The sequence below is a fragment of the Bacillus rossius genome (assembly GCF_032445375.1).
Source record: "Bacillus rossius redtenbacheri isolate Brsri chromosome 4 unlocalized genomic scaffold, Brsri_v3 Brsri_v3_scf4_1, whole genome shotgun sequence".
Classification (NCBI taxonomy): domain Eukaryota; kingdom Metazoa; phylum Arthropoda; class Insecta; order Phasmatodea; family Bacillidae; genus Bacillus; species Bacillus rossius.
Window position 1 is genome coordinate 18,432,219 of NW_026962010.1, and position 21,481 is coordinate 18,453,699.

General features: G+C 39.3%; 1 protein-coding gene across 2 annotated transcripts in view; it reads left to right on the forward strand.

Annotated features, from left to right (window-relative positions):
* The window catches only part of LOC134541669 (heme transporter FLVCR2-like), a 31,306-nt gene extending 18,533 nt beyond the window's left edge, over window positions 1-12,773 (forward strand). For both annotated transcript variants that reach the window (XM_063385284.1, XM_063385285.1), the window contains exons 7-8: window positions 11,001-11,111; window positions 11,945-12,773. In XM_063385284.1, coding sequence (XP_063241354.1) covers window positions 11,001-11,111; window positions 11,945-12,221 — 388 coding nt within the window. In that variant the 3' untranslated portion in view covers window positions 12,222-12,773. The remainder of the gene's footprint in view (window positions 1-11,000; window positions 11,112-11,944) is intronic.
* The last annotated feature ends 8,708 nt before the right edge of the window (window positions 12,774-21,481 follow it).

Here is a 21,481-nt window from a genome sequence, read left to right on the forward strand (position 1 = left end):
AACGGCTTTGTTCTCAAAGAAATTGCCGTCACCTCCGGAGACAAGACTCGAACCCGCAGCTTCCGACCTCCGTATCCTTGGAAACTACTAGACGAAAAAAGTAAACGTTCGAACGAATGGCTATGCAAATATTATCACGGACTAGAGTGGGACGAAGGAAAAATCCCATACCACCAAGTGAAAAACACACTTCAAGATTTACTAGTTCAAAACGAAACAATATACGTTGCCGGACCTGAACAGAAAAAATGGCTACGAGATCTGTGTAATGACGGAGCAGTTGAAATTGAAGACCTACAGACCGACTATGGCTGTCCTTCCCTGCGCAAGCTTAGTGCAATATACGATGTGCAGCCAAGTGACAAGTTTGAACGTGTCTGTGCCTGTACAAACTCGCAGTTAATGCAGAAATGGCACACACAGTGTTAGTAGGAGTCTGCATATATAAATGTCGTACCTACGTACGTGTCTTCAGTTGACGTTCGACCTGCAAGAAGATGTTTACGTTTCATCCTGCTAACGTGTACGTGAGCGCAAGACCTAGCTTCAGCAGTGTCGAGTACAGCTACTGGGATTCCGGGTATCTACGTACATATACAGAAACCTGTGATGGAGGCGCTCAGCATTGGCGGTTTGCGCACTTTCCTGTGTCCTACGAACCAACCCAGCAGCTATTAGACTGTTGCGAACCTGGAAACTGTGCCGTCTATCACATGAGACCACACACAATCCTTCCTGCTAGCATCGATGAGGTAGTCGCCTCGTCTGCACGTGTAACACCAAACATGAGCGTGTTGCAACCTGTTGCTACCTGTGATGCTTCTACGCAGACGTCCAAACGGTGTGCGTCTCGTCGTCGCAGTTCAGGCAGTGAATCTGTCCCAACTAGCACTGCAGTAGAGCCAAGGCGCAGACGTGGTCACAGACGTCACCGACCATGTCTTGTCGGAGTTGACGACGTCGCAGAAGATGACCAGCTGGAAACCTGTGTTCCTGATCCCGTGGCCTGCGAACCAGTTGGAACCGGAGTCGACGAGTCAGTTCGTGCGGCATTAAAGACTTTGCTTGTGAAAATGCTTGATTCCTTAACCTAATGTGTATTTGTGTAATTTTTTTATAAATAAATGTGTAAAACCTGAACTTGTGTTTGTTTTTTATTTCTACAATTTTTAGGTACCCAATAAAAATTAATTTTAAATACAGACAATATTTTGACTAATGTAGTATTCCAGTAGACTGCGGGTATATAAGCGAAGTTCAGACGAGTGGAGCCTCAGTATACCTCTGGCCGCGGTGCAGTACGGACCTGCTCTCTTCAGTAAATTTCGTAGTTACTGCTCCAATGTCGACCGGGATAGACTGTTTACCGTCAGCAGCGGGGACCTCGATGACAGCAATGATGATGGAGTCGGAGATTCCGATACCGACTGCAGAGGAGACCACGGCAGCGGAGAGCTCAATGCCTGCGTTGTCGACAGCTGCGGAGATCTCGATACCGACTGCAGAGGAGACTTCAATTAATGAAGAGCGTACTTCGAATCAGTGCAAATACTGTGTCGCATCATTTACTAGAACTTCAAGCGCTCGCAGACATGAAAGAAGCAGTTGTCCGAATAATTTACTGAAACGAATACAATTTCAGTGCAATAAGTGTAATAAACTAATTTCACGCCTCGACAGCTTACATCGTCATTATATAAAATGCTCCGAGACAGTTAAGTGCAAGTATAATGAACATGGTTATTGTTTTGACTCATGTGTTGTACCAGCTGATGAGAATATATATATAAGTGAGACCCTGGTGATATGAACATTTAGTCCGTCTCTGGCTGCGGTGATGAACGCATCGGGTAGTCAGCCTTGAATAATAGACCAGTATCTAGCTGTTCTTGAGACCTCGATGGCGTCTTTACCAGTATCAACACCGACCTGGATCGAAGGTCTACCATCATCAGTGCAGACCACGATGACTACGTCGTCTACAGCTACACCTGCTCTCTCCGCACAGCAGGAGATTTCGACGCGTGCAACATCTTCTGCAGAGCAGACCTCAACGGCTTCAGAAGTTAACATGACAGCAGTGTTACAATGGTTGTCAACAGTTCCAGTGTCATTGATAAAGGAAGGAGCATCCAACAGTGTTCCATCGCCCAACTGTACGTACTGTGACAAGATCAAAAACTTGAAATTACGTGATTATGTAATACACAATTGTAATAATAATTCTGAACGCATTAAATATCAGTGCAACAGGTGTTTAAGCAAGTTTAAACGTTATGGAAGATTAAAACGTCACCTCAGGAATTGTGATAGACTGTCTGTACATTCATCAGAATCAAGCTGTATATTTTGTAACAAAACATTAGCAAATATTCAAATTGCAAAACGACACGAAATATATCACTGTCCTTTTAATGAAGTCGATAATTCGGTTTTGTGTGAAAATTGTGGTGTACCATTATGTCGACCTGATAGACTGAATAGACATTTACGAACATGTAAAGGACTTAGTCCATACAATAAGAAGACTGTTTGAATCGAGAAATCCACAAGACTTTAGTTCTATGTCTGTGTATTATTTTTTGTACTTGTAGTAGTGTATTGAATTTATGTAATAAAAGTTTTTAAAAGTACTTGCGGTGTTTTTTATTTTCTCAATCCTGTCACTTTTGTGGTATTTTTTAAATTAAAGTTGTTTTGTATCGGCCAGGGATCGAACCAATGACCTTAGTCGATCTATTCAATCAGAATTCTATTAAGTTAATTTTTTGATGAATTTTGAACTTTTCCCCGAATCTCTAGCATTAAAATTACGGATTTTCAAGATGGCGGCCAAATTTCAAGATGGCGGGTGTCACAGCAATAATAAATGATTACTGCACTCTAGCGGGTAAGAATTAAACTAACATGGCGTCGGTGCACTCTCGCCGCCGATACAATGATGATGGTTTCCAACATCGAAGACAAGATGGCGGACATGACGTCATACTAGATGATGTTATATATGCTTTGAAAAAAGTGGTGGGGGGCAGTCTGTCAGCAGCCACCACAGGGGGAAGGATCGGTCGCCATTTTTAATTTTTTGACCTCGTCGGGTTCGAACCGAGGACTCCGAACTCCGTGTCTAAAAAGTTCAATTTTTATAAATATTTTATTAAAATTTTATTAATTTAATTTTTTTTATAAATTTAAAAAAAATTTCATTAAAATCGGATAATAAATAAAAAAGTTAAAGATGGCGGCCGTAACGGAAATTGCAACGGTGACGTCATAATCCAAGATGGCGGAAAACAAAATGGTGGAAAGTTCGAGAAAACAAAATGACGTCATCCAAAATGGCGGATCCAAGATGGCGGATCCAAAATGGCCGCCGGGGTCAAGTTCAAGGTCAGAGGTCAAGGTCAAGGTCATCCAAGATGGCCGCCGTGACGTCACAATCCAAGATGGCGGACCGACAATCACAATCCGCACAATCCACAGCCTGAAGCCTGTGCCAGAAGCCCCATTTATATACTACTCATTTTGTTTTCAAATACTTTTTTTTCCATTTAGTTTAAGAAATACTTTGAAATAATTTATTGCCTTACTAGCTAACGCCCGGCATACGTTGCAATGCCTCAATCTTTATCTCTATGTCTTTCTATTTCTCTATATATCTATACATCTCTATATATATAAATACCTATCTACACCTATAGCTCTATGTATTCACAACTAGATCTCTCTCTGTATCTCTATATGTCACTACATAAAATTTATCTTTTTACCTGTCACAGGCGTCACATAGGTGTATAAAAACACAGGCGTATTCGAATGCAACGTTGTGTCAAAATTTAAAAACAATCGGTGAAGAACTTTCAGAGATTTAAGGTATCGAACGAACGAATATTTACAATTTTATGTAATAGATAATGACGCCAATATACCGCAATTTGACCTTCAACATTTAAGTAACTAACCTGAGTATAATATATAAGTAAATAATATAATTTTTTCTTATGTAACATCAGTAACAGAATCGTTGAAGATTTATTTATAGACTGGGGCGTATTCCACACCCCCAGGCCCCATAGCAAGCCCCCTCTACATAAAGTTAAGGTCCCGAAATGTAAAAGTCTCTAGGCTCTTCAAGGTCTAAGACAGTCAACTGCTGGTGACTTACATGGCTGTTTGCACAATGTTTTACCAATTACGTAAAATTTGTACAATTGAAGAGATTATGAAATACAAAAATCTCATTTTTTTAATTTTGTAACTGTAAGTGGGTATGTAAGTATAACACACAATATTTGCTAGTTTAAATGGTGTGATAATATAAATATATAAAAATTATATATTGTAATGATAATCAATATTATATGTTTTCAGTACTCAACAAATATGTATCGTTAGTAATCATGTTCATTAACACGATTTTGACGCCGCCATTATTAATTTTACATTATAAAAATGTCACAAAAATAAAAATATATATATTTTATCAAGGTATATATGAATATGATTTATTTTTATGAAATATAACAACTAAGTACAATATTTTGCTTACTATTCGGCCATCGACACATATTGTATAGTTAGTTGGTATGGTATTGTCGTGCATGAAATGTTATACTTGCCTTTACGGGATCACGAGTCTACAGCGCAATGTGATGCATAATGCCAAGAAAAATAAGTAATAAAACTGCTTCATTTGAAAAGAGGAGATGCGAGTTATTATTTCTGGTAGGGGGCGATCTTAATTGCAGTTATATTTCATATAAGCTGTACTTTTCCCATGAAATTAAATGAATAAAACGTAATTAAATAGGGCATCATAGATAAACACACGTGAATGTTTTTTTTTTTAGAAATATTACAATCATTTTATAAAAAAATTTGCATTTGAAAATTCTTTAATTAGTTTAATTCACTATCCAAGTAATTGTACAAATTACAGTACAGCCCAAAAAAGTAAATTCCTTAAAACACTATGGTTAAATTGATTATTCTATGTATCTTAATTTTTTCCTTGAAATTTTATGAAACTACTAGCTGCAGTACCCAGCGTTGCCCGGGCTGAACACAGGGTGAAGGGGAACTGTTTAGAGATCAGATGTAGTTAGTAATTGTCTTCTTAATTTGAATGTCAAGTGTGCAAAATAATTTATATCACTTTCAGATCCCGACAATCGTTGTTCTGCCAGTTTATAGTTATCTACCTGGTCTGTATGTAATCTAGACTCTATAAAGCAGTATAGAAAAAGAAACTGATAAATAAGGGATTACTAATATTGAAAAGATTCCATTATCTAGCTAATGCTCGGCATGCATTGCAATGCCTCATTCAGTTTTGTTTTGTAATATGTTTGAAGTAGTTACACATATACAAATAATCTATCCATGTCTCTAAATATATATTTATCTCTATCTACATATATAGTCCTATATATCTATGTATCTCTCTATCAGTATTTATCTCTTTATATCTACAAATATACCTCACACTATCTCTATGTATTCTATATGAGGGTACTGATTGCTTCGTTGTTAATATCACACGGGTGTTTTTTACTTGTATGGGAAAATTAAGAATGATAAGGCATCTAGTGCGTGGAAACAATGTTAATAGGCAATAGGAAATAAACTTCTAGCGCCTGCGACATTGTCAACACACACTTCGTACGTGTACTGCATGTTGTATCTAACACCCTCCAACGCATTTGATTCTAAATTGGACTTTTAGTAAGGATCCCTAATGTTATTGATAATATAGCCTATAGCCTTCCTCGATAAATGTACTATCCAACACTGAAATAATTTTTCAAATCGGACCAGTTGTTCTGAGATTAACGCGTTCAAACAAACAACCAAACAAACTCTTCAGCTTTATAATATTAGTATCGATAAATAAAGTAAATATATTTTCCCGTGTTTTCATTTAGTGCCTACATTGTTACGAACCAACTAAATGTTTTAGAAGGCGTTTGAATTTAAACTGTAAATCCACAGTTTACTTAATTTATTAAGCGACAATAAAAGTATATAAAAATCATAGCGTTCTTAAACAGCAGAAATTATAGGCAGACTTATCAGAAGAGAAAATTGTTAATCAAGAGATCTTTTTGTGGTTGCATATTCATAATTCTGTTTGGTTTTGCAATTGTTAACGGACAAATGTACTGACGTCCCTCGGCTTTAGGTCCCTGATTCCCCGTTTACGTGGTTGTCCTGTTAAGCCCATACTGCTCTCGTCGGTGAGGTGTGGGTCCAGGCCAACGTGGCCGGGACCGGGAAATACGGGACCTGGAGGGAAAGTTAGGTGAGGAGGGATAGTGGTAGGCTGTTCCAAGGATAACTCGGCGTTGACGATTTCACGAGCCTCTTTTATTGACGTTTTAGAGCCTGCCGCAGCCTGGTGGAACCGTCGCGGAACAAGCGCCCTTCCCGCGGCGACCCGGACTCCCGTAAGACCGTACTGTCCGTTAACACGTCCTGACACGGATTGGGAATTTTCCCACGTAATATTGACCCCGATTAAGGTTACTCCGCGAAGAAGCGCAACACGTGCGCGGCCCGTTACGTAAGGTCTCGTAAAGACGGCGAAGGTTCAGTGACCCGTAATTGCGCGTCCGCGTTCTGGAACTCTCGACTGGTAACGTAACTCGAAAGACTCGTAAACTCAGTTAGATGAAAGACTCGCGGAGGCAGCTCGGCTGCCGCGACAATCCGTGAACTTCAATGTACGACTGGCCACGAGCTCAGGATACGCGCCTTGCGAGCAGCGCGGAGCGGCGTGCACGTCTGTCTCTGCTCGAGCCCTGACCACGACTGCCCTTCCCCGCCCGCCAGCGGGAGAGGTCCCGCCCCGCGGCGCGCCAGGCTGCGATTACATACTAACACGGCGAAACACTTGAGTAAATCACAGAATATTTACACAACTAAACGAGACATTAATCAAAAGCAAATTTACAGAATTAATAAATTACGATTACATTATTTACACACTTGTTGAGGCCCGTGACCATTTGGGAAAAATAAATAAACACAGAATTATCTATTACACAAAAAAGGCTCACTGGCACGCTAGGGCGCACGCGGGTGCGTCCCTGGCCGTCACACTGCACTGATGGTTCACTGGGGAAACAAGGGAGGACGTTGACGAGGCATAACGGCCTGAAGGAGCCGAGGAGACACTTGGGTCGACGTCAGTACATTTGAAAAATTGTGTTTAGCTGGACGGACGAAGTGTAATATACCTGTGTTCCTGAAGACTTAGTAGGTACTTCAATAACAAAAAAGGCTAGAAACGTACGGGCTATGGCATACGTCAAGAAGACATATGAAAAGTGAACAGAGGCGGAACCCAGGAAAAATACAAAGAATTTAGGTGTTAACACCCCAAAAGGTTGGTGGGTGTTAAGGTGGATCGTAATATATAAAAATATAAATAAAACAATGAAATCTGGTTACTTCTAGATTATTTTAATTGTTAACATATTTTATTTTGGACAAGCAAGATTGATCATTGTGTGGTAGTTAGTACATTTGGTCACCACTTTAATGACTTACAAACTAATGACAAGAAATATTTTTATGAAAATTCACAGGTTCAGTAAACTCAAAATTTAGTACGTTAAATTATAATAGAATTGAATTTTACTACACGCAGGCCGGCCGCGGATACTTTGATAATTACTTTACAGATTACATTTATTTTAAAGCAAGTTGCACAAACAAGGTTTCAGAGTAATGAAATCAAAAATAAACAACTTTCCATTATTTTGGATTGACAATTACTTTTCATTACTATATTGTATACCTTTTTCTTTAAATGGTAGTTGAATAGTTCGCAAATTGTTCGTAGAGAATTTAAAACTTTAAGATTTCTTACATTGTGTCTTCCAAACATTGACTCAGCTGCATGCGAAGTGCTGACATCCGAACGGTGAGGCGTGACGGGGCGGATAGCGGACTAAAGTTGACAGCACGATGCGGGGAATTTAGATGGCCGAAATCAGGAACTCAGTGGGGGTAGATGTGGTTGTCTATCCATCACTGGGGATGGAAAACCCCACTGTGAAAACAAAAGTTCGCACAGTGGGGTCGAGGATCTAGCCACTGTCCCTTCTTTCTGTCTGACTCCTTTTTATTATTATAGTCCGTTGTTACCTGTTAATATGAAACTGGTAAATAGGTTTCTCCACTATTTTTGCTTTTACTGGTGTAGTGTCATTATTTATTGTGCTGAATATTATTACTATTTGTGGGCGCCAGGATTATCCCCTTATTAAGCTTGAGTGTGTGATAATACCATAGGACATGGGTATTTCTATTATTATAAAACAAATTACTCTCAAACATTAAGATTTAGCTCACATATATATTTTTTTTATTCTAGGGAACAAAAGGAATCCAAAATCATAAATTGAATTAGTTAAAATACATAGCTCTATCTCTGTCAGCACAAGAATTACTGTTAATGTTATTATAATAAAACCTACAAAGATGTTGGCACTCCAGAACACATGTACTTTAAAAAAAACGTCTGGATTTAGGTTGCGCACATTTACTCCAAATTAAGAAATGTCTCTCAAAGTCTAGTATTTATTATTTTTACACAGTTTTGTATTTTTACCTCGGCTAGTTCTCAGTTTTCTTATTGCTTGGTCGGTAGATACACAGAGAAACGTCTCCCTGGACCTCTAGATCACCAAGTCGTATGTTAATGGGTATTTAACAAAAATAATAATTTTTATAGATTTTGTGTGTTCATAAATACTTAACAGTCTTTTCAAAGTCTCAAATCACAACAATAGATCCAATTTAATGTTAGGTAGTGTATTTTACAATTATTCCATACCAAAGATGAATGGTGGAAAATAGGGCATATGTTACTCACATAAAAATATGCACTCCTAATTACTTTATCGTTTTGATAAAGCCCTACCAATAATTATACACTTTAATTCAATCAATCCTCATCGTCCATTTGTGCGGATGCCTATTTCCAGCTTACATTCTTGTTGATATTTATCTCTTTGATATACTGCATGCAAGTCCCATCGAAGCCATCCTAAAAAACTATCTTTTTTAAAATTATTTAAAACTTATGCCTTTGTTGGCAAGGCGGCTCCTCATTGGACGGAATCTAGTGACAGTTACACTTAATCTACATTTAACTTTTGAATCAGGTGCTCAACAATAACTCCAAAACATAATGTTCACATTAAATTAAAAATAACAATTACTGACCATAAAATGTTACATAATTAAAACATCCATCAAAATATTACTTTACCGTTGTAAAACTCAATTGTCTCTAGAGGGGTCTCTCATATTGTTGGATTTTAATGTTCATATTATACCATAGAGTTTGTATTTCATAGATACTCATTAATTAAACCAAAGAGCATGTAATTAACATTAACACAACTATAATTAAAATAAACAAATAAATATAAAATCTAAACTAGACTATTGTTGCAGTACAGTGTTATTAAGTGGTTATGGCCAGCGGGAAAGTTCTCAGCCACAAAGGGCTCAAGAAAACAGGAAATAAAAAGGGAACTAAAATCTCTACTCACCAAATTGTGGGGTAGGTCGGTGGTACTATCTATCCATGTGATGGTAGACGTCCATTAGCGCGGTTGCACCCACTTAATTCGCCAGAAAAACACTAACACTAATATGATGTTGTCTAAACTTAAAATTGTAAGGGGTTTTTCCCCTGGTCGTCGCGACTACATCCTATAATCTTTGATGTCCGACTTCTCAGGAGGAGAAACAGTAGCGCGGCAGCTGTAGGATGCTCCCTGTACCACAGTTGATTGACGACTCTGTCTACTTGAGAGAGTCCCTTAGTTCCTGCATGGGCTCAAAACCGAAAAGGGGGAGGGGGGAAGAGAGAAACAGAGTGGGCGGAGATAAGTGGGCCATGGGAGGAAAAGTGCCTTGGGATTGGTCAGGGCTTGTGCCACAAGAAAAATATAAAACTCTCTATGAGCGCCATCTTTAGTTGGGACGGGCGCCATGAGATAGCGCACCGAGCGGTGGTGTTGCTGTATGCCGTCTAAGGCAAAGGGGGATTGGAAGGTGGTGCTCACTAGCGGAAAAAACTGACATTAGCATGCTTAGTTTCGGTTGTGCTCGAGAGATCGCGCACAAGCCTCGTGCGTGGAGCGCAAGCATAGGCGTGGCTTCTTCCTAAAGGAGAGGAGGGGTTGACGAGGGAAGGGGCATGGTCCTTGCCTCGCTCATGGTTCCTGGAAGCATCGCAGAAAACCTAAGAGGGTCAGGGGTGGCGGGGAAGTGTTTGTTTTATGCCGAGACCAGCACATCCGCTTTGCTCGCCAGGGCCTCGAGCCTGGGAAAGCGAGCTAGGCTCGCCTGACGAGGCAGGTACCCCGGCATGAGAAACAAGGTGGAAGGCACGTTAGGCAGGGAGATAAAATTGACTCGGCTAGCCTACGCTGCGTGTAAGCATGTGCATATCTCTGCTGAGACGTTGAGCCTCTCTAAGACCCACTAATAAAGTTTTAAGATGTATAGCCCTGGGTGGTATAGATGAGAAAATAAATTTTGATTAGGTACTCTAGCTTATGGGAAAGTAAAAATATTTTAATAAATAAAAGTTGAAAAATTGAGCCAAGAAATTACTGATTTTCGGCTCAGAAGCACGCTTCTCTCTGACGAGCGAGCGATTTTACCAAACTCCATTAACCACTATCCGCTGTACCGATGTGTGAATGTACCTCAGAAACTTTAAAGTAGGTTTAGGTGGTGCGTAGGTTATGATAACTGTCCTTGTAACATAACGAGGAAATCAGGGAGATGACAGATACCTGGCATAGTATTCTACTTAAGCTTATAATGGTCCTTTCTAAAACATAACTCTTCGTCCTTCCCAGCCTAATGGGAAATTATTTAGCATCTTAACAACTTATATAAACTGCCATAAAATTGTTTTTATGAATGCATTTTTGCAAGAATTTTGGTAACAGTGGTAATGGTTCTCATTACAGAGAGACGGCTCTGGGAGCCTTCATTGTGCAGACAGTGGCGTACGCTGGATTCACCTTCGTGCTTAGGGATGAGAATGTCATCTTGATCTACATCACTGTGGCCTTTATTGGGTGAGTAAATTCAGGCGTGAATGATGGGCAATACATCGTCGAATTTTGTCCACTTATTTGCTAGGATGCTGGCTCATATATTGATTTGCATTCAAGTAGTCTATATTTTATTGTTTGACAGCACTTAAATATGTAACAACTACCAGAAAATATACAACCTACAAAGATCATGTCAGTTCAAAAGTATGTAAAGCTAGGATTAAGGCATTAAGAATGAAGGAGGCTGAAAATGGTTTAAGCAACCGTCAGTCATCACTACTGTGGACTAGCGGGCACTGCACACAGTATGAAGAGTTGGTTCTGCTTGACATTTATTTTAATTTTCAGGAAATGTTTGTAGTTTCTCGGTTCCCGAAATCATGAAGTCATTATTGTACGAGCATTGAGCTGATTTTTGAAATTTTAGGGACCCGCTGAAATCTTTGAGTTCAAGCCAGGTAGTGTAGCTATATCCAACAGCAAGGGAACACACCACATTTGAGAAGATTGAATGGATTAAATATATCGTCTTGTCAAAATCGATTTCATCAGAGGCGATTGAGGTATTGAGTAGTGAGAGGAAGCTGCGAAGGAGATTTCTGACGAGAATACCCCGAGAAAACAAAACAGCTGATGGTAATGTCTGTTGTGCCACATAGCTCCACATTTTTCACCAAATTTCGGAATCTCCATCAGCCTAGAGACCTTCATCAAATATTTCCATCCTTTTGAAGTTGTCATAATTCCAAATAAGTTATATGATAGCATCATATTGGTAAAGATTCAAATAGGAAGAGCTCCATTCGGTGTATTGACCCTATCCACGCACCGAAGAAATATTATCCTCTCCTTAGGTTCTCCCTCTTCGGCTACGTGACAGTGGCGTTCGAGTTGTCGGCCGAGGTGACGTACCCTGTGTCCGAGAGCACCATGGGCTGCCTGCTGCTCATCCCTGCCAACATCCTGGGCTTCTCGATGACCATGGCCTTCACCTGGGTGCTTGAGCACTGGGGCGACCTGCCCGCCAACATACTGATGATCGGCTGCCTGACGCTGGGGTCCATCCTCACTATCTTCGTCCGCAAGGACTACCGCCGGCTGGCTGCCAACACCGCTCCCGTAAAGGTCTAGGGTTTGCTGCTGCCGAACAGTACCAGTGGCCTTCACCTGGGTCCCGGAGCAATACGGCGACCTGTCCGTCACATGCTGATGATCGGCTGACTGGCAGTTTGGTTCCATCCTCACCGCCTTCGTCCACGAGGACTATGGTCACCTGGCTGCCAACACCACTCCCATAAAGGTCTAGGGTTTGCTGCTGCCGAACAGTACCAGCGGCCTTCACCTGGGTGCTGGAGCACTGGGGCCACTTGTCTGCCAACGTACTGATGATCGGCTGCCTTGTGCTGAGGTCAATCCTGATTGTATCCGTCCGCAAGAACTACTGCCGGATTGCTAAAAAGACTGCTTCCATCAAGGACTACATTTTTCTGCGGTGGTTATGTACCAGGGTCTTTATTTATCCCTTGTTCCATCTCATGAAGTGATTTAATAGAAAACAAACATACAAAAAAGTTGCCAATTGTAACTTTTTTAACTTGGGACTTATTATTCTCTGTATTTTCTATTGATGTCAAAGATTTGTAATATTGTGTGTATAGAAAATACAATATTTATAATTCTTTATTATGTCTGTTATTACTTATCTATATTTAGGATATTGCATATTGTTTTTTGACTCGAAACTGACCTCTATACAGTTGCTTTTGCCTGTTGTCTGTAAGGCCATAGTAGTTTCAAAATATTGAAATTGTTTTAACAACACCCAATTATTTTCTTTGTTCCTCACAATTCATCATGTAGGTCAAAGAATATTTTGGCCAAAATTAACAAGACATTATTCTAAGAAGACAAAAAATTTGTGTTATATTTTAAATCTATCTATATTGCGTCCAGGTATATGTCTGTATATATATATATATATATATATATATATATATATATCCCTTTATCACCTGATGTGGTTCCTTATAAAGTCTGTAAAGACAGCAACTATTCCCCAAACCATGCAACTCCCTTTCAAAAATAATTTACTTTTGATGCTCTATTGATACCTTACATTCGCATACAAATGCCAAACCGTATTCATTTTTAGTTCTCGGCTTTAACCCTTAATTTATTTCATAAATGTATATTTTATTACACTCTGCATTAGCGTTGCATTTTTTATAGTTAAATCATAAAACAAAAGTTTAAAATATTTTTGTGCTTAAGCAGTAATTCTATTACCAACCATTTGGATTGTTTCACTTTTTTAATAACTCTCTAACGAAACATAAATTAACTATAGTATTAACAATATACCCAAAAATAAAGTTTCAGTTTGTTTTCTTTCCCTGAATTACGATTAAGGAGGAGTGGTTTGATGTAAAACATAAACATAACACTGGAAATATGAAATACCTATTCCATCAGTATGATGAAATCATTTATAGGCTCTTTCCTCTACGGAATTTGAAGTTAAGTTCAAGGGATAGCAGAAAATAAATAATGAAACAAACGTTTATAAAACATTAACATCACGATCACATAATCGTTAAGGAGTATAATATTATTGGGACGTAAATGCTCTTATTAAGCATCAAAGGTAATGTGTGCCAGTGATTCCTGTATAACTGGTCTGAGTTCCTCGAATACGATTCCTCTGGTATTCGACATCGGTAGTGGTTTCAACACGTCGGTGCAACACCCCACTTCTCCAGTGATGTCTGAGAGCATTTGACTCGCAGCTTGGTGAGCGATGTACTGGTCGCCTTGCATGGCCTGATCTTTCTCCTGGCCTCACTAATATCTACACCCTGGCCTGGTGTATTAGACTCAGTTTGAATTGGAGGAAGAGCTAGTCTCTTAGGAGCTAGCAACTGCTCACTTTCTGCAGCGCATGCCTGGTGGCTTTGATCGCGCAAGAAAGGCATCTTTTATTTCCGAAGAAATGTGATTGCTCATTAGAATGCAATAAGTTATGCCTGCGATAGCGATTGTTCCCTTGTAATTGGCGACCGTCTGTAAGAGAAGCTATTTCCCTATTTGGCCGGGTCATTCGGGCCGCTGTGATTGGTTTGCTGATAGTAGATTATGTACCCGAAATGTCGTCACAGAGATTTTAAATCCGGTGACCGCACATTTAAACAGTATGGGCGTGAAATGGTTTCGTTATCGTTCTCTATCACTTCCAAATAATTATCATATTCAAAACTATGGTTATCTCATAAAATTTATCTGTTTTTCAATCATATTGCTTGCCATAAATCTGTAAGTTTTTTAAAACCATTCGCCATATACGGTATGTACTTTACCTTCAACTTCAACTAATGTATTTGTTCTGTTTTCTTTTGGTTTACCTTTGGTGAAGTTCTTTATGGTAATGGGTTAGGTTTCATATCTGTTCTTGCTATCCAGTATCAGTACAGGAAGTTATTGGAAGTCTATTTTTCAAGCATCTTATACGGTTATGAAGCATGTTGAGAGCAAGATTGAATTTAGCCATCTAGGTTGTCTCGATGGTATTGCAAGTGTTTTATTCTTACACTCACTGCATTACAAATATGATAATAAAATGCAATAATGTAAATGCACAGTCAATAATAAAACTTGGATCTTTTTAATTTAAAAGGAATAAGAAATTTTTTAACCCAATTAATGAAATGTGAGACACTGAATTTAGAACAAATTTGTTGATTACTTCTTTGAATTAGTTTTACAGGTTTACCAGGAATGCATTCTAATTCGCAAATAATTAGTGTGTTATAAGTCAAGTCGTGAAGTTTGTTACCTATTCACTGAAGAAGTACAAAATTGTCGGTCACATTCTATTAATTAATAAAGCTAAAGCGACAGTTATTATCTGTTCTTCGTCTATGCATGTTCAAGAATTATGTTTTAACATATTTTTACAACTAGGACAATTAACCACCTTAGCATTAAGTGGTATAATGGAGGAAAAGGAACGCAAATTGAACTTAAAAAAATGCCCCATTGCATCTCCGTGTGAGCGTGCGTGAAGTTTCATTGTTGAGCTGCGTGAAGCCTTAGAACGAGATTTATTGTCATAAGCGGAATTAATTATAGCTCACTTTTTAGGCCACTATTTTGTACGGACGTTCAGACTTGAACTGTCGTAAAGTCTTAACTAAGAAGAATAGGTAATGACCCATTGGGTAAAGTGATCTCGTGTTCAAATTGATCGACATTTTTAAAGAGCCCCCAAATCAGAGAGAACTGACAATACTGTCACAAAAACGGCGCTGCAAGTGTCTCAACAGCTTATCTAGGTCATAAAAACATGTCTTTTCTCATAGCAATACTCAATAGCTATCAAAATGAGAGCAACATATTGAGTACTTATTCATCTTGGTCTCCTCTTTTACGTTCAAGCAGGATATTCATTACATAAGAACTTGAATTAATTGCAAACTTAGTGGCTACAGGCGAATGAGCGGGAAGTTAATAAACTTTAGTTAAAAAGTTTTGGGCCCTGAAACTAATGATATAAACTAAAAATAAACTATATGGAAGTCACCATGCAGCGAATGCACTGCATCTTGTATAACTGAGCTAGGACAAGAAACTGAGCTCTATTGGTTGTTAGTTCTTAGCACCGAGTATGGACATTCCAACTTTAATAACATCCACCTCCCCTAATGTGAAAGTGGTAGGGAACTAATGAAGAGGTATACAGCGAATATAACCGTCAAAGCCTGTGTCATAGCGGAAACAATTGGTACCTACATCATTGAGGTAACAGAATTTCATAGCACTTTTCATGAATGAATTTCAAACACCAAGTGTTTGATGTTTCGTAACCAGTATAAGAAACTATTTACTATGTGAAAGTACAACATTAAATTTATTAATTTTAAAGAAAGTTTGTGTAAATATAAGTATTATTTAAAAAAAGTGTGTTGTTTACGTCAAGTTGTGTTGGAAAATCGTAAGTCAATAATGGCATGGCGTGCCAAATAAATAACTGGCTATTTATCGCATAGTAAGGTTGGAAATGTCCACTGTTGCCAAGGCATCTTAAGAGAACCACTGGATAATCTGCAATAGTCTCTACTGAAGTTCCTCATTACCCCCAAGATAAGCATGAATCATGACTCGTGGTGGCAGAGGTTGGCTCCACAACCTGAGGAATGTAGGCGACAGGGGAAACCCACTTCCAGTGGTGGACAGAACCAGCTTGAGCATTGTCTTGTAGATACATCAGAGGTGAGAGTAGCATTTCCTTAGGGTTACAATTCATTTTGGTGATTGTCAAATACAATATAATAATAATAATAGTTTCTAAGGAACTTGGGACTCTACAGGGAGTGATTGCTGACCTGTGATGTATCGGAGCTGTAGCCGGCTCTAGTATCTGAGTGATGCTCTCGCCAGGACTCCATAACGGGTGTGTGATGCGAATATATAAGCCTCTCCCACTTACGGCAACCCATAGCCTTCTCGTGTCACCAGTGTTGACATAACAGTTATGAGCAATGCTCACTCCTCTGACTTCTTCGGTGTGCCGGAACGAGTGTTCTGGTAGGTTAGTAGGATTCAGACGGGTGGCTACGCCCTTGGACGATCCGAAAACCTACTGGGGGGTCGTGGACCCCCAAACCCTAGGTGGTGTCTCAAGGCATCGGGCTCACAGTGAAGAACCCATGATGCTTATGGAATAGCGAAGGGACGTTTTTTGGGGTGGGGTCGTCCTGGCCTGGCCAAACAGGGCTCTGGCGAAGCTGTAACCTTAAGGCGGTGGATAATCCAAGGTTTGCAGTCAAGTACGTCCTTTGTCTTGTCGGTGGTTTCCTCGACTAGGCCAACCTAGGCTTTGGCAAAGCTGTAAACTTTGGGAGGGGGACAGACTGAGATTAATAACCAAGGACTTCCATAGTCTTGTCGGGGCAGTATTGTCCCTTTCACCCGCCTGGGACAGCACTCTACCTGCAGATGAAGGGTGCCAAGGGACTGATCCCTTGCTGTGAAAGTTTCCTGCTGATGTTTTCTCTAATGGCCATGGATCAGAATTGGAAATGGACTCGTGGTGGCAGTGGTAGCAGTGGTAGTTCCTAAGCTTGGAGCAGACTCAGAGGAGTCCCTGCTCCGTTGACGAGTGGAAGTGTTGAGCTACTCAATGCGCGGGTACTAGCCTGCAGAGCTAGTAGAGGTGGATGTCCTCTGCTGGATCGCGAGCAACTGGGTGACCGAGGGGTACCAGCGATGTGATAGGTGTGGGTCGGCAATGCCTGGAACCGCAGTGGGGGCAAGCACTGTTGGTAACCTGGGGTATACGGTGGGATAGCGGCTGTTCAGTGTCGCTGAAGTTGGGATGGGTCTCCTCAACCTTTCGGCGTAGCCGTTCGGCTGTTAGAATTCATGCCGCGATTGGAAATGGCGTATCTATTTACTGGTTCTCGGAACCCATGCCAAATCTGGGTTTCCAGATTTGGACATGTAAAAGATCCACTTATTCTCCTTTTCGAATAATACCCTAACGGGATCAGGTGCCGAAGGAGTATATATGTAGGCAAGGTCGTAGACCTTTGTTGAGTTGTCAAATACAGTAGTGAGATGAGATATCCCTTATGAGCACATTAGCCCAGTCAACGAAGACAAAAACTGGTCGAATAGGGTAAAAATGCTTTAAGTCGCAAAAGTTTGCACATTTATAGGGTGAAGAGACATGAACAACATAGGTGATAAAAATCCTCATTTATATGCGTTGTGTGGAAGGGGGAGGGCATTTAACTGTCCTTTGTTAACGTTTACCTTAAATAAATCGAAAAATATGACCTCTGATGTAAATGTGTTTATGTGCAAAATAAAACTTCATAAAATTTACAAAAAAAATGGCATTCATATATCTCTAGGATGTATAACTTTCGAGATGCAGGAGATAGAAAAATCTGGATTATTAAAAAGTATTTTAATCGTATAAAATTAATTTTTAAAGTTAAATTAATTGGGTTCGTACCGAGTATTAAATATCCGTACAACATCTAAGTGGAGTAATGCTGCATTAGGGGATTAATTATGTGCTTGGAATATGGGGGAAGGGGGTTGGAGGGTGGATACTGGAGAAGGAAGGTGTCTGGTTGGAATGAGGTTAAGTACCTCCCTCCTTTGTGAGTCCACTCCTTTCCATTGTCCCGTGCCTACGGAACACGAGCAACGTGACCGAGGAAATTCGCCTGGATGAGTTGGAGACTGCGCAGCTCGTGGAGCGAGTGGGCAGCGAGGCGCAGCAGAGAGTCTGGTGTGCTGCAGCGACGAGGGAGACTCGGTCAGCGAGTACAGCCAGGAGCGGGTGCAGACAGCGAGTTCTACTCCCCGTCCTCTAGCTCGTGGAGCGAGTGGGCAGCGAGGCGCCCGGTGTGCAGCAACGAGGGAGACTCGGCCAGCGAAGTCGTCCCGGAGCGAGTGCAGACAGCGAGTGTCCACTCGCTGCGACCCCACCACAGTGACGCCGAAACACAAGACGAGTGACTTGTTTAAAACACCCTATTGCAAGCGGGTATAAGTTAGGACAGTTATACCAAAGAAATAACCACACATACACAGTTAATCATTGTCGGAGAAGTCTAGTTGTAATATTTTGAAATTGCAATCATGGAGATGCTTGAACAGAAAATAATTCTGGATAGCTGTAATAAATAAATGTTAACTTTTAATATCATAAACACTTTGTGATAAAATAATTTAGTAAGAACTTTAAATATCTTTTGATTTGTCACTAACCCTTTGCTGTATAGAAATTTAGGACGGCTGATGCATCCAGACAAGTTCTGTCTTGATGAAAGTTCAGATGAGCAATAATTTAATTTAATTGTGATGCAAAGTAATTTTGAAAGCAAGAACATTATTTGCATTTTAAAAAAGTATTTTACTTGTAATATTTAAAGCCAAGGTCTTTTGAAAGAATTTGTATATAATCTTATGTCTGCATGTGTGTAATTAAGTGTAATTTTGTGTTCGCAGAAAGTGATTTCGTTGATGAGTAAGACTATTCTTCAAGACCTAGTGTTCAAACCAGATAATATAATAAAAGTTTATGTTTGCTTAAAAAAATTAGAAAAAAAAATATTTATACGCATAGCACTTCTTTCGCTCGTTATTGGAAACTATCGTCTTGTGTTGCATCTCCTGGGGTACAGCACTGGGCAAGAGTAATGTCTGCCCATTCTTCTGAATGACGTTATGAAAGTTAACTCGTCATCAGGCATGAAAACCTTATTTCTAAGTAAAAGTTGCAAAACTTAGGTAAAACAAAAACGCTTGTCAACATTGGTGTCGTGTGAGTAAGGCGTTTATTTGCTAGAAAAACAAAGCTTGCAGTTGTCTATTTAGAGACTGTGTTGTTAGTCTTGTAGCGCAGAGGTGTTCTGAGTAACTCTTTGGGTGCTACATCCTGGAGTTCTCTACAAAACATGTGGCACATCACATCCATTGATAATTATTTGCGTGACACGTGGTTCGTTTTATTAAGCACAAAAACAGTTTGTTTGCAAACATGTCATTGTGCCCTTCTTGAACCTGCATGATATTTATCTAATAACTAAGATTCTCATCGATAAAATTCACAATTGTTTTTAAGAGAGGTTGCCGTTTAAATTTTCATGTTATGTAAAATATTTTTATGGTATCCTTGATATAGGATTGAGCACATTAATTGTTAATGATTTTAGAAACAAATACGAGGGCCTGTTTATTAAGAAATGTACACTTTCTTAATTAAAAAAATATTTTTTCATTAATAATTATAAGGATGATATATTAGGTAAAAATAAATTTTATTACAATACAACTAAGAGATTTAAGAAGATTTTTTCCATTGGTTAAAGTTAAAACCACGTTTTTTCAAGTATTGGATATTAAAAGCATATATTTTGATGACTATATCTGCAAAGGCGTGAAGAGTGTTCATTGTTTTTCAAGTACCGAAAAAAAATGTGCACCCGAGAATATTCCGCCACAGCAAGCAAGTCAATTTTTGAATCTTCGGCAACTATTTCATTCAGACTACATCTCCAGAGTTTCCTTTTTAAGCAGCCTGACCTAGTCACAGATGTGCTGGTGTACGTCAACTGTGTCCACCGACGTTTAAGACTAGTGGAACCCGTAGTTGCACTCAACACAAAAGAATTACTGCAAATTAGTTTCCAGGCCTCAGATCAACGTCTGCACGAAGCAGCTGGACATGAAATAAACATTCATGTGAGTGATTATATAACCGTATTTAACAAAGCATAGCTAGGTTAAACATTTACCATGGCCAAAAGAGTATATACTTAATATTCGTAGTCAAGTTACGAGTGAAACGAGGGCAAAATTGAAAAATATTAATCTGCTAATTTTAGTGGTAATACACTACACCTAACACGACAGCAGTGCCTTTATTTAATTTGTCTAATTATAAATAAAAAAAAGGCAAATCTTAGTGACTTAACTATACCCACAACTAGGATTCACACTCTCTCATGACCTTGGTAGATACCAAGCCATATTAAGATTAAGTGATTTTGTAATGTCGGTATGACTGTAAACAATTAATTATTATCTGATATCTTGGTTTCCTCGTGGCCTCGTGATCCTAATGAGACGACGTGCAACTCAAGAACGTTAAGCCAGAAATGACAATCGGCCAAAGCCTCCCTCAGCCACTGCCGCAGTCTTACGGGACAATCAGTTACGTAAGCAGCTCAGGGTGAGCTCTGTGTCGACACAGACAGCTCTCTACTTGCATCTGTCACAAAGCTTGTAATGATAGAGGTACAAATTGAAGAAGTGGAGTTGCTTGAGTGCAAGAGTTCTGCTGTACCCATACATAAATTTAATGGATTTCTTGCGTAAAACTCACTATCACAATACTTAATTAAACCCATGTTCGGTACAATCTGGGCTCTGTTTAGCATACTAACATCAAGAGTGGCCACTGATCATAAACAGAAAATTAATCTATACCTTATTATGGAGAGAAAGTGTGTGGTTGTTTGTAAAGGGTAAGTTCAATAACTACTAAACCTATTTCAAACATTATTTTGCTTTTACAAAACCAAGTCATTTCAGATGGACACAGGCTATGTTTAAATAAAAAAAAATTATGTAAGATAAAATAATATTTTTATTAAAAAGTAAGGAAAAAACGACAAAATAGGATTACTAATTGGGCTACGCTGAATAAAGAGTTTCAGATACAACAATTGAAGTTTCCTTTCAGATAGCGACGTATGATTTGTTTATCAATTTGCACACCACCACGATACGCCACTAATGGCATCAGTGATCTGCATTTACAACATATAATTCGCTCTGAGCAAAAATACTTAAAATAGCATTTAAATAACATTTTA